The sequence below is a fragment of the Petromyzon marinus genome, chromosome 52 (genome assembly GCF_048934315.1).
Source record: "Petromyzon marinus isolate PM22_M1 ecotype Great Lakes invasive population chromosome 52, UKy_Petmar_22M1.pri1.0, whole genome shotgun sequence".
NCBI classification, from domain to species: domain Eukaryota; kingdom Metazoa; phylum Chordata; class Hyperoartia; order Petromyzontiformes; family Petromyzontidae; genus Petromyzon; species Petromyzon marinus.
In genome coordinates, this window is record NC_133718.1 from 11,962,442 (window position 1) to 11,975,656 (window position 13,215).

Below are 13,215 nucleotides of genomic sequence, written 5' to 3' on the forward strand. Positions count from 1 at the left end.
CTTTGGCCGAGAAGACCTGAAGCGTCGTGCGGAGCGACAGACCAGGCAGCTTCCACACAGCATTACACAACCGAAGAAAAGATATTGCCGCTCGACTGATTCGGAGGAGACCTCCGCTGCCAAACCGGAGCTGGTCATGAGCACACTTCCCAGGTATGGGAAACTCTCCACTCTCTCCACAACTGCCCCATCACCGATTGGGAGTTGTGGGGGTGGAGTGTCCGATGGTACAAAATACCCAGGCAGGTGCTTCAGTTTTGGTGGGGCTGATGGTAAGGCCCCATCTCTTAGTGGCACGCTCCAGTCTCAGCAGCAGCGTCTCTAACTCCTCCTCTGAATGAGCAACTATTACCAAATCATCGGCATACATAACGTTGTTGAGCAATAGGGAGCCATCCCTTGACCGCAACCGGGCATCGATCAGCCTCCCATTATATCTGTACAAAATGGAAATTCCCCCGGTACAGCTATTTAAGGCTTCATGAACTACGTGGTCAAAACAGATGTTAAATAATGTGGGAGCCATCGGACATCCCTGTCACACCCCAAGGTGTACAGGGAATGGCTTTGACTCCTGGCCACGTAGTTTGACCCGGGCCCACTCACCATCATGAAGGTCCTTAATGATCGTGAGCAGAGGGTCAGGGGCTCTGAAAGCACGAACAACCCAGAGCCCAGGCCTACTGATGGTATCATAGGCCTTGACCAGGTCAATAAAGCAAAGATGTAGGTCTTGTTGGAATTCCCTACACCTCTGCTTTAGCAGATGGACAGAAAATATGGCATCTGTGCAAGACCGCCCTTTCCTGAAACCGCATTGGGGCTCCACAAGCCTCTTCTCAGCGTGCCTAGCAAGGCGATGTTGAATAATCCGTTCCCAGGACCTTTCCCGTGTGGTCCCCCTTCTTAAAGAGGAGGACCACCAGGGCATCCTTCCAATCCTGCAGAACCCGTCCAGTGGTCCAGACTGTTATGATGTCATGTAGGGCAGTCTGTGCACAAACGCCACCCTCTCTTAGCATTTCGCTAGGGAGATCATCTCTACCCGGTGCCTTTCCTGGTCTCAGACTCTGGATCGCCTTCAGTACTTCCTCAACAGATGGCACTTCAGCCAGACACTCACAGGGGGTGACTTCTTCCAATATTTGAGGCACCGCAGCCTCAGCAGGGTCATCCCCACTTTGTGCCACGATGTTTTCCTGGCTGAGGGATTTTCCCTCCCCCAGGACCTCAGAGAAATGCTCAGCAAATCTGCAAACCTGTTCCTGGGGGTCAGAGATTGGATCACCGTTTTTTCCCCTAATGATGGTAATAGGTGTGACGCTGCAGGTTACTTTTTTGATGGAGTTAAATAGGGATTTGTGATCGTGGGCCACTGAGGCAGACTCCATCTCCTCAGCAACCCGCGACCACCACCCATCCTTGCAGTGCCTCACAGCTCTCCGAACCTTCGAGCCAAGGCTGCGGTAAGCCTCCTGATTCTCTGACGTGGGATGCTGTAGACGATTAGTGGGCCTGTCGCTTTTTCTCAACCATCCTGAACACGTCCTCTGTCAGCCAGGGTCTCTGGGGAGGTCTGGACCGCGTAGCCAAAGCAGCCATTGCAGCTGCATGAGTCACAGTCCTAAACTTCGCCCATTTACCCTCGACATCAGGAGTGGGGGACGATGCCAACCCCAGCCGCAAGCGATGATGAAATTTTCGCTTGCACACACACACACTCAACAACAACCGCCATTCGCCACTAAGTGGCGGTGACATCACCACGACGCTTGTGCCAGGCCACGTGCACCTTGAGGCCACGTGAAGTGTCGAACGCCTGCTGGCAGGTCACGGGGCAGACCCAGGTGCCACGGGTCGACTGACTGAGATGACTGGCTGATGCACCACCTGTGCCCCCTGTGCCAACCTGCTGTGCCTTAGCCACCCGGCGCTCCGCTCGTTGTTGTAAGCATCGCTCCTCCGCCCTCCGTTGTTGTTGGAGGGCGACTGCCTCCAACTGCCCAGTAGCGTCCTTCACGAGCCTCCTCCACAGAGGCTGATCTTGACACCGCTGGTACCAGTCATCGGCAAGTCCTCTCAGCTCCACGTCCTCCTGTACCACATCACTCCATCTCTTCTCTAGCCCGTGCCGCGCCCGTTTAGCCCCCTCGATCCGGCCAAACAAAAGCTGTTTCGGCATGCGGTGGCTGGGCATGCGGGCTACATGACCCAGCCATCGCAGCCTTGCCCGCCGGAGGAGCTCACCGATGGGACCTTGCCCAGATCTTTCTGGGCACGGTCCGGAGGCCCCGGGGGGACAGGCGTCTATGACTGTCTCCTGGCCAAACCCCAATTGGCGGAGCCAGGAGATTGAATCTCTACCCTCGGGGCTCCTCCAGAAATAACGAAAAGCCACTACGGATGGCCACGTGAAATGTTCACACACACTCTCACACACTCTCACACACACACACTCTCACACACTCTCGCAGGACGTGCACAGGCCAGCGCTGTCAGCTGGGATAAACCACCACTACCTCCTCCTCAATCCCACCACCACCTCTTCAATTCCACCACCACACAACCTTACACCATTCACACGCAACGAATCACAAGCAACATTTCGGCAGGGTGGTGGTGGCAGCTCAGTGGGAACACTCGCATCTCGCAGCGGCAAGAGGCCTAGGTTGAGTGGAGTTGTACGATCTCCCCGTGTGTTCTGCAGGGTGAGTGAAGTCTGTATGTTCTCTTTCCTTGTTACGCATGGGGGCTCTTCCCACAGCTCAAAACCCATACAAAGCAACCGGTAATTAGACCAACATATCCCCAACGCCGACTTACACAGCAACATTGCCACCCTCCTAGGGAAAATGGCCAGGACCAATCGTGGGATTAAATGCTAATTGTTTAAATCATGTTAGGTATTCTCATACTAATCACAATTAGAAACTATAAGTTTATAGTTGTTGGAGTATATATATTATATATGTTCTCTTGTTAAGGAAACTTGGCACCACAGACCGGAGTCAAACTTGACTTGAGAGCTAAGTAACAATGAAGCCCTCTCAGCACGATTTGTTGACGTGACAAACCTCCCTGATTGGCTGTCGGGTGGCGGCGGGTTTTCAACGACACATTTATATTTGCACGCTCTAACACCAAAAAAAACACCCTTTATTTTGGATATTTGGTTGCAAAAGCTTACTACTACATGTTAAACTGGTATACATTGAGAATAGGTTTTTCCTCTTATCTGGCAACAAAACAGGTGTGAAGTTGTTAAAACACCAAACTGAAACCTTTCACAAGGAATCATGTCTGCATTACCCACAATACTTGTCTCCCCAGTGGCGATGTATACACTGCACCAGGTACTCATTTGAGGCCGAGTAGATCCAGGGGATAGATAATCGTTACTAGGTTCAGATAATCGTCACTGGTGTTGGCTCCGAGCGGAAATGGAACTCGGATCGCCGGGTTCAGTGCAGTGCACTGACCACTGTGCCACCGCTCCCCGCTACCGCTCCCGAACAACAACCTCCATTCGCCACTGAGTGGCGGTGACATCACCACGACGCTTGTGCCAGGCCAAACACACAGTCACTGACACGCACAGTGGATTGAGCAGAGGAACAATTCTCACAGCCAAAATTTAGCAGCAATCGTCAGATTCGCTTGAAACTACGCAACGCGCCTTCAATGGAGCCAGGGACGTCGGAAGAAAAATTCAGGGAGTTGAGAACATTCGTAAAATATCACCATTTGTTTAATTGAACGTGAATGTGGCTCGAGATGTAACCATCGCGATCGCCACGAGCCTCGTGCGTTTCCCTTCTCGAGATTCCCCGGGGTTCCGATTCTCTCCGCCTCTCATCTTCACCGTCTCCTTTCTGCCGTGGTCTCGATCATTCTCCACGATTCAGTCTGCGCCCCGATAATTAGACCAACTGTATAGTTAGCGCATAATGAGCACATCGTTCGCATGCGTTTAGAATAACCGGTTGTCGCCCCGACCCCTTGCACTTGCGATCCGATGCACACACGTCGCGACCGGCGTCGGCTGTCGACCCCTCGAGTGATCTTCTCGCAGAATTGCTGCACCGTACCGCAAAGACGGGCAGCACAACGCGACATTCCGCTCCAGGCCAACGCCTCATCAAGGGTAGTAATCTAAACCGATTTCTACCTGCTGAACCGCACACCCTTCTGCAGACCAACACTGGACCCAGTCAGAGGTGAATATTGTCAAACCAACTCCCCCCCGCCCCTCCCGACTCCCGCAAACCAAAAAGGAACACTTAATAATTTGCCGATAACATCTCGATATATAGAGAACTGCAGAGCTTGGGCAACCGTTGGTAGCACCGGCTCACCGCCGTGTGGCTGCTGCTGCTGCCTTCCCGCTCGTCTGTGGTTCCTCCTCGTGCCTCTTGAGTCGTTCCCCTCTCTCGGCCTACGGCAGCGAGCGGCGCACGGTGACGATTTGACATCGCTGTGATTATCGATAGCATTGTCAATAGCGCCGTTCGGATATCAATTTTCTGCTGGGTGGACTCTTTACATCGCAGGATTGTGAGAGGTGTCGTCGGCTTAGGGGAAGGGAGGCCTTCATCCAGCAGCGGATTGACCAAGGCTGACGATGATGATGACGAGTGCTGTGTTGCTGGCCACTTGGCATCTTGCACCCGTGCTCAGTAACATCGCTCGCAGAGGGAGGCTCGCTGATGGTGGCTCGCTGAGAAGTGGGGACTCACCTCTACCTGATACACTGCTGGCGGTGTTCCCAGAGGTACTGGAAGATCCGGTTCGAGAGGGGGGAGTGGGGGGGGGGGCGTGGGGGAGGCGTGGGGGGGGAGTGGGGGGGGGGAGTGGGGGGGCGTGGGGGTGGGGGTGGGGACAGTGCTGCTAATCCGTTTCACGTCGCACTCTCCGCCAGAGGCCCATCGCTGTCACTTGCGTCATCATCGCTCCCATCCTCTCCATCTCCTCCGTGGTCTCCTCCATGGACCTCTTCACGGTCCCCTCCCTGGTCCCCTCCCTGGTCCCCTCCCTGGTCCCCTCCCTGGTCCCCTCCCTGGTCTCCGGGCTCTTCTTTATCTCCTTGGTTGCCCAGACTGGCACAGGAAGGCAGAACGTTGGGACTAAGTGAGAGACAACTACAACAAATTTACGGTTTTCAACTCACACAAATGTTGTACGAATAATCATTATCACCATCAACGCCATCACCATCGTATCGACACGCACGGTCTATCACCGTCAGATCTCACTGCAGCTTGGCCTGCGAGCTGTGCAGTGCCCCGTGACGCCCGGCAGCGGTTCCCGCGCTCACGTGGGCCTCTCCACGTCAGCTACCCGGCTCCCCGACACGCTCGTGGGGGAATCGCGGCCGTCTCACGACTCGTGCGAAGGATACGTAAATTGTTTTTTCTTGGTGCCGACGGAGGGGGAAAAAAACCCCCCAGAACAGAATGTACAAAAATGAGACGGCACAATCGTAAAGAAAACAACAACAACAAAAACTCGACGGGCCGAAACAAGGGCCAGGGAAATCGCTTCAATCGTTCCCGGGATCGAGCAGCCAGTGCAAAACCCCACACACATTCACGGCATTCACTGGAGCGGGAGGGAGTGGGTGAACACAAACAATCCCCCCGTGTAGCCTTAACAGACTGTTGGGGCAAGTGTTGTTAGCGAGTAGCACCGATGAAGGCCGGCACGGCACACGAGGGGGTGGTGTGGCCAGCACCACGCCCGGCCGCCTTTGTCTCCCCAGTGGCGATGTTTTGTTGCACGTCACACCAGGTACTCATTTGACACTTAGTCTACCTAGGGGAGACGCAGGACCGGTTCTTGGCCATTGAACAGGGAATTTAACCTTATGGCGGGACCCTGGGGTTCCCGAATAAACGGAAGTCAAAATCGTAATTCATTAATTTATCTTTGGCGACTTCGTCCCACCGCGCACACAAACGCCGCGACCCACCTGGCACGGATCATTCCTGTTGCCATGTCGTCTACGCGCAGCGAGGACGAATGCGCAGAAGAAACAAAACTTTGATGAGCGCATCGTGTAGAGCTCGTCGAGAGGAATAGGTCGCCGCATCGTTCGCCTTCAACGGACGTACAATGACGTCGCAACGCAGTTTATGCGAGAGCCGAGGGGCTTAAGGGAGACCCCAGGGTCCCGCCATGAGGTTCACTTTAACACGGGTTGTCGTGGTGCAGCGCGCTGACCGCACACCTCGTCTTAACCACGAGCAGGCTTGTTTTCCTACAGGGACGGACGGCAATTGGCTCAGCTGCGGCTGTTATTGAACGCATGTGAGCGGCACATTGCGCTGCTGCTGCCGGCACATCCTCCCGACTACGGTGACGATGACGCCGAAGGAGATTATATGTAGCTCACTGCAGCAACACTTTGGCTCATCTTGTCGGTTTCACAAAGCAGGACGCCGAATCACGTGAACTGGAGGGGTGGCGGTGACTCACGGAGTGACGACACCCCCCTCCGTGCCACACTTGGCGCAGATCCCGAGGCGCACGGCGCAGTGGATGCACGCCGTGTGGTACGCGCGCAGCACCGTCCTCTGCTGGCACCGCACGCTGGGGACGACACGGGGAGACACGGGGACACCCGTACCTCCGATGAGCACGGTTGGCTATGTACATTGCGACAGTGACACGGTGAGACGGTGAGACGGGGATGGCGTGAAGGTGATATAGTTTAAAAAAAGCCACATTTTTCAAATTTTTCTTGCTGTGGTTTTCACACCTGATGACGATTGCTTGTGTTGCAGTCGAAACGTCGTTAGAATTTTATTATTTTATATTTTTATTATTTTGTTTCGTTCTATGTGACTTTACCGAAAGAACCAAGAATATGAATCCCTGCAGTCACGAAAGCTTGAAACAAAACACTGTGGATGTAAAGATAGAATCTGGCCGGAACATAAAGAAGAATAACAAAGGAACAGAATGTTAAGAATTGGGCTATTTTGATGCGAAACACGTTTACAAATTGTTTGTGGCGTGGTCTGCTTGCCAGACGCACACACACGGCAGTGCACTGGTCAGCGATGCGCTGCGCTACGAACCCGGTGACCCCAGGGATGGTTCCCACTTATGGCCAAGAGCAGTGGCGAATATCTAAACCGCACCTGGGCCTCTACTTGATCGGCTCAACTGCAAATGAGTACCTGGTGTCGCGTGTAAAACATCAGCTCTGGGGAGGCAAAGGAGGCCGGGCGTGGTGCCGGTTACTCCCACCCCACCTCGTGCGCCGTGCCGGCATTCACAGGTGCTGCTCGCTAACAGCACTTGCCCCAACAGTCTGTTAAAGGCTACACGGGGTGGGGGGGGGTCTTTGTGCGCCGGTGTCGGCGGCCGCGACAAAAGCGCCGGCTGCTTCCAGCTAACGGCAGAGACGCCTGGCGCCCTAAAACAATTGTGATTCACGACGAGGGATTATCGCCGCTGTCGTTCTCGTAGCTCAGGGGAGCCATCACCATCAAGGACAGAGCCTGCAGTACGAGTCATCTCGATACATTGCGAATAGAGGGGGGCACCCCCAGTGGCAGCTGTCCCCGTGCAGCACAAGGTGACTTAAATCTGGCCTGCGGGTAGGGATTCGTTTTCCGGAAGAATGAAGAGTGTTGCTGTGTGTAATGTGAACCGAGAAATTTGATCAAATTTGGGAAAATTGCAGACGTGACACTGGCACACTACTCGTTTCTAGTGACGTGACATGGGATCTGTAACGTCCACTGCAAGTGAAACAGACGGCGCGTCGTATTTTGGAGTTAATACACAACACGGTATTAACCAGGGCGGTCGCCGGATTCGAAACAGAAATCTCCGGGAGACGACAGGAGACAGGCATGGGAGACAGGAGACAGGCATGGGAGAAGGAGACAGTGTACAGGGAGACAGGAGACAGTGTACGGGGAGACAGGAGACAGTGTACAGGGAGACAGGAGACAGTGTACGGGGAGATAGGAGACAGTGTACGGGGAGACAGGAGACAGTGTACAGGGAGACAGGAGACAGTGTACGGGGAGACAGGAGACAGTGTACGGGGAGACAGGAGACAGTGTACAGGGAGACAGTGTACGGGGAGACAGGAGACAGTGTACGGGGAGACAGGAGACAGTGTACAGGGAGACAGGAGACAGTGTACGGGGAGACAGGAGACAGTGTACGGGGAGACAGGAGACAGTGTACAGGGAGACAGGAGACAGTGTACGGGGAGACAGGAGACAGTGTACGGGGAGACAGGAGACAACATACAGGGAGACAGGAGACAGTGTACAGGGAGACAGGAGACAGTGTACAGGGAGACAGGAGACAGTGTACAGGGAGACAGGAGACAGTGTACAGGGAGACAGGAGGCAGTGTACAGGCAGACAGGAGACAGCGTACAGGGAGACAGGAGGCAGTGTACAGGGAGACAGGAAACAGTGTACAGGGAGACAGGAGACAGTGTACAGGGAGACAGGAGACAACATACAGGGAGACAGGAGACTGTGTACAGGGAGACAGGAGGCAGTGTACAGGGAGACAGGAGACAGCGTACAGGGAGACAGGAGGCAGTGTACGGGGAGACAGGTTCGAGGCAGGGGAAAGTGGTGGTAGCTGCGTTACCATTTCCGCGCATGGGTGAGCGGCTTGTACTTCCCATACTTGACCTTCCACTCCAGCACCTCCTTGCAGCGCATGCACACGCCCTCGTGCACCACGCTGTTCATTTTCTGCAGGAAGGGGAGGAGGCAGCGGTGGACAACACCGGGGTGGTGAGGGGTGGAAGAGTGAGCGTGCCGCTGGGCGTGGGTGGAGGAGCGGCGTGTGCTTGGGATTCACAGTGAGGGACACGGGGTGGAGGAGCGCACGGATCAGAGGGCGTGGTGCAAGCTCATGGGGAAGAATCAAATCGTCAGCGGGGCTTGCTGAGCAGGCGGGACTCATCCCAGGCTAGAAAGGGATTGGACTGTGGATGGTCAAGGATAGTAACGGGGGGTGGTGGCAGCCAACGTGGGGGTGGTGGTGGCGGCAGCCAGCGTCAGTAGCGAGTGGGGGTGGAGGATCCCGTGGGGGTGGTGGTGGCGGCAGCCAGCGTCAGTAGCGAGTGGGGGTGGAGGATCCCGTGGGGGTGGAGAGACGCCTCTCGCTCGCTCTGGGTGCGGTGTTGTCGCGGCAGTGTCAAGGGATGGGGACGCGTCCCAGAGGTCGTCCAGCACCATTGGCAACATCACCACCATCGCCACCATCACCGCCACCATCACCGCCACCATCGGCAACATCACCGCCATCATCACCACCATCAGCACCAACACCACCATCGGGACCATCACCGCCATCATCACAACCATCGGCACCATCACCGCCATCATCACCATCATCACCACCATCGGCACCAACACCACCATCACCGCCATCATCACCATCATCACCACCATCGGCACCATCATCACCACCATTGCCACCATCACCGCCATCATCACCATCATCGCCACCATCGCCACCATCACCACCATCAATACCATCGGCACCACCACACCACCGCCACCATCAGCTTCACCGCCCACTGTTCGTTCTTCCCTCGCTGACCCAAACTCCTCTTCCCCGGCCCCCCCCCGGATCAAAATCGTCACCCCGCTTCCCAACTCCCCTACCCATACATCACACTCGCTCATCATCATCATCAACCACTCATTGTCACTCTCATCGTCGTTGACTTCACACGCATCGTCATCCTCTACCACCCGTCTTATCGACTCATCTCAGGGCGTTTTGTCAATTAAAATAAGATAAGCGATGGTACTGAACCAGCTCTGCGAGGAGAGGTCAGACGCTGGGTGAATTGCACCGTGGAGGGAAGCCTTCATCCAGCAGTAAGGAGGTGAGACGAGCTGGGAAGAAGAAGAGGTGGAGGAGGTGGCCGTGCGAGTACAGCTGCGATGCCAAGTGGGGAGCGGTGGTGCAGCGGTTAGCGCTACGCTGCGCTACGAACCCGGCGCCCCGAGTTCGATTCCCACTCACGGCCAACACAGAGTGACGATTGTCTGAAGCGGTCCTGGGCCTCCCCTAGGTCTACTCGGCCTCAAAATGAGTGCCTCGTGCGGGGTGCAAGCATCGCCACTGGGGAGACAAAGGCGGTCGGGCGTGCTGGTGGCGAGTTGTTAAACTCGATGCCTGATATATAGGAGCTTGTGGGTTTGATCCCAACCATGACGCCTGCTGCTGCTGTAACTATTTCGAGTTTGCGTGTCTCGCTCCCCCGTGGTCGTGTGGATTTTTCTCCGGGTCCTCCGGTTTTCCCCTCCACGTTCAGAACCAACATCGTGCGTTTAGAGTGTTTGGCTGCCATACATTTCCACAACACTCCACTTCGTTGAGCTCTCATTTGTGATAGCCAGGTAGCTTCTGAAAAAAAGCTACATATCTCGGTGGGCCTCACCTGGTGAGATAAACACGAGTCAATCACAGAGCGCACGCTTTTACGAGGGGGGATTTTTCGATGCAAAGTGTTGGTGGTGATACGTGAGGAGGCTGCGATGTTAAGGTTGTGATGTGCGCAGGCGGTAGTGCGAGGTTGTGTTCAGTGGCAGGGGGCGAAGTGAGGTTGGTGCTGTTGAGAATGTGAGACCGGAGCCAAGTTTCGCGCGTAGCCACCCGTGCCCATTGGAGGTGCGGGGGAAGGAGAACAAACGGTGGGAGGTGGTGGGTGGAGGGGGGTCGTCTGCCGATGCGGAGTCGATGCGGAGTCGCGAGAGTCTCGGGGGTTGATGGACCGTCGCGGGACGGGAGATTGGGCCTCACCTGCACGCGCGGGCTCGTGTCGTGGCGGTTGTTGCGGAAGGCCGTCACGTTCTTGTGCTTCTGCGACCGCTTGCGCGCCGCATTGCCGCGCTCCGAGCTCATGGCGAACCGCAAACCGAACCGAAATCCTCTGGCTCCCACTCAACAGCGGCAGGCCACGATTCTTCCCACGCCACGTGCACCGTGACCCGGAAGTGGAGCAGTGACACCACCCACATGATGTCACCGGAAGTGTCGCAAAGAGCGGCCATCTTAGGTAGGGATTTAAAAATTTAAAAAACCTGCGTCGATAGCTGCGGCGGCTGTTGCTGGCGCTGTTGGTGCTGTTGTTGGTGCTGCTATTGTTGCTGTTGGTGCTGCTGGTGCTGCTGCTGTTGTTGCTGTTGGTGCTGCTGTTGGTGCTGCTGTTGCTGGTGCTGCTGCTGTTGCTGCTGTTGGTGCTGCTGTTGCTGGTGCTGCTGTTGGTGCAGAATTGGCAGAGGTGCACAGCACCAACAACAAAACACCGCGACATAAAAGACAGTTTGCGACCTCAAAAGTAAATATAATGGGAGACGTTTCGGGCAATGGCCCTTCTTCGCAGCAAGTAGATGTCAGAGACGTCCACTCTATTCTAATAATAATTCAAATGTGTCAGGCGTGTTCCATCCTAGCATCCCAATGCGCAATGCATGGCCCGCAGTGAAACACAAACAGCGGGGCAACCGAGCCAACCAAAGAGGCGAGGCCACACTTAAATATACTTAAATATCAGTTTAACGTGAATACTTAAATATATACCCACCCATCCACAAACTCGCTCACCCATTCAAGATGTTTTTCTTGTTCGTGTTTTTGTTTTTTTGTTTGTTGTGGTTGCACCCGATTCAAGAGCCGAATGGCTCACAGGGCTATACCAAATAAACTGAAAACTGAACTTCTCATCCTCATCTCCCCCCCCCAACGCCATCTCCACAACAACGCCGTTGCCCGGTTCAATAAACTCTGATCACAATACTGATAGCGGGGCTGTTTGTTGCCGACCGCTGTACGTTTGGGGCCTTTGCTCGCCGTGTTTCTTTGAGTCTATGGATGTGAGTCTATGGGTGTCAGTGTGAATCTGTAGGTCTCTGCGAGTCTATGGGTGTGAGTCTATGGGTGTCAGTGTGAATCTGTAGGTCTCTGCGAGTCTATGGGTGTGAGTCTATGGGTGTCGGTGTGAATCTGTAGGTCTCTGCGAGTCTATGGGTGTCAGTGTGAATCTGTAGGTCTCTGCGAGTCTATGGGTGTGAGTCTATGGGTGTCAGTGTGAATCTGTAGGTCTCTGCGAGTATATGGGTGTGAGTCTATGGGTGTCAGTGTGAATCTGTAGGTCTCTGTGAGTCTATGGGTGTGAGTCTATGGGTGTCAGTGTGAATCTGTAGGTCTCTGTGAGTCTATGGGTGTGAGTCTATGGGTGTCAGTGTGAATCTGTAGGTCTCTGCGAGTCTATGGGTGTGAGTCTATGGGTGTCAGTGTGAATCTTTAGGTCTCTGTGAGTCTATGGGTGTGAGTCTATGGGTGTCAGTGTGAGTCTGTAGGTCTCTGTGAGTCTATGGGTGTCAAGTGTGAATCTGTAGGTCTCTGTGAGTCTATGGGTGTAAGTCTATGGGTGTCAGTGTGAGTCTGTAGGTCTCTGCGAGTCTATGGGTGTGAGTCTATGGGTGTCAGTGTGGGTCTGTAGGTCTCTGTGAGTCTATGGGTGTGAGTCTATGGGTGTCCGTGTGAGTCTGTAGGTCTCTGCGAGTCTATGGGTGTGAGTCTATGGGTGTCAGTGTGAATCTAGGTCTCGGCGAGTCTATGGGTGTGAGTCTATGGATGTCAGTGTGAGTCTGTAGGACTCTGCGAGTCTATGGGTGTGAGTCTATGGGTGTCAAGTGTGAATCTGTAGGTCTCTGCGATTCTATGGGTGTGAGTCTATGGCCTGGGCTCTGGGTTGTTCTTCGTGCTTTTGGAGTCCCTGACCCTCTGCTCACGATCATTAAGGACCTTCATGATGGTGAACGGGCCCGGGTAAAACTACGTGGCCGGGAGTCAGATCCATTCCCTGTACACCTTGAGGTACGATAGGGATGTCCTCTGGCTCCCACATTATTTAACGTCTATTTTGACCACGTAGTTCGTGAAGCCTTCAATAGCTGTACCAGGGGAATCTCCATTTGGTACAGATATAATGGGAGGCTGATCGATGCCCGGGTGCGGTCAAGGGATGGCTCCCTATTGCTCAACCACGTTATGTATACTGATCATCTGGTAATTGCTGCTCACTCAGAGTAGGTGTTGGAGGCGCTGCTGCTGAACCTGGAGCGTGCCACTAAGAGATGGGGCCTTACCATCAGCCCCACCAAAACTAAGCACCTGCCTGGGTATTTTGTACCATCGGACACTCCACCCCCA

General features: G+C 54.5%; 1 protein-coding gene across 1 annotated transcript; it reads right to left on the bottom strand.

Annotated features, from left to right (window-relative positions):
• Positions 1-3,135: 3,135 nt before the first annotated feature.
• On the bottom strand, positions 3,136-11,017 carry C52H9orf85 (chromosome 52 C9orf85 homolog). Its single transcript, XM_032974053.2, has 4 exons — positions 10,801-11,017; positions 8,626-8,732; positions 6,475-6,588; positions 3,136-5,096 (listed from the first exon to the last, which is right to left on the bottom strand). Exons 1-4 carry the CDS (start codon positions 10,900-10,902, stop codon positions 4,898-4,900), a joined length of 522 nt encoding a protein of 173 aa, XP_032829944.2. The 5' UTR covers positions 10,903-11,017; the 3' UTR covers positions 3,136-4,897.
• Positions 11,018-13,215: the final 2,198 nt, after the last annotated feature.

Excerpts from the sequence above, each read along its gene's own strand:
- C52H9orf85 (XM_032974053.2), bottom strand. The coding sequence starts at position 10,902 with ATGAGCTCGGAGCGCGGCAATGCGGCGCGCAAGCGGTCGCAGAAGCAC. Across the intron at positions 6,589-8,625 it reads CTCACCCATGCGCGGAAATG|CGTGCGGTGCCAGCAGAGGA; the intron begins GTAACGCAGCTA and ends TGTCGTCCCCAG. Across the intron at positions 5,097-6,474 it reads GAGGGGGGTGTCGTCACTCC|TCTGGGCAACCAAGGAGATA; the intron begins GTGAGTCACCGC and ends TTCCTGTGCCAG.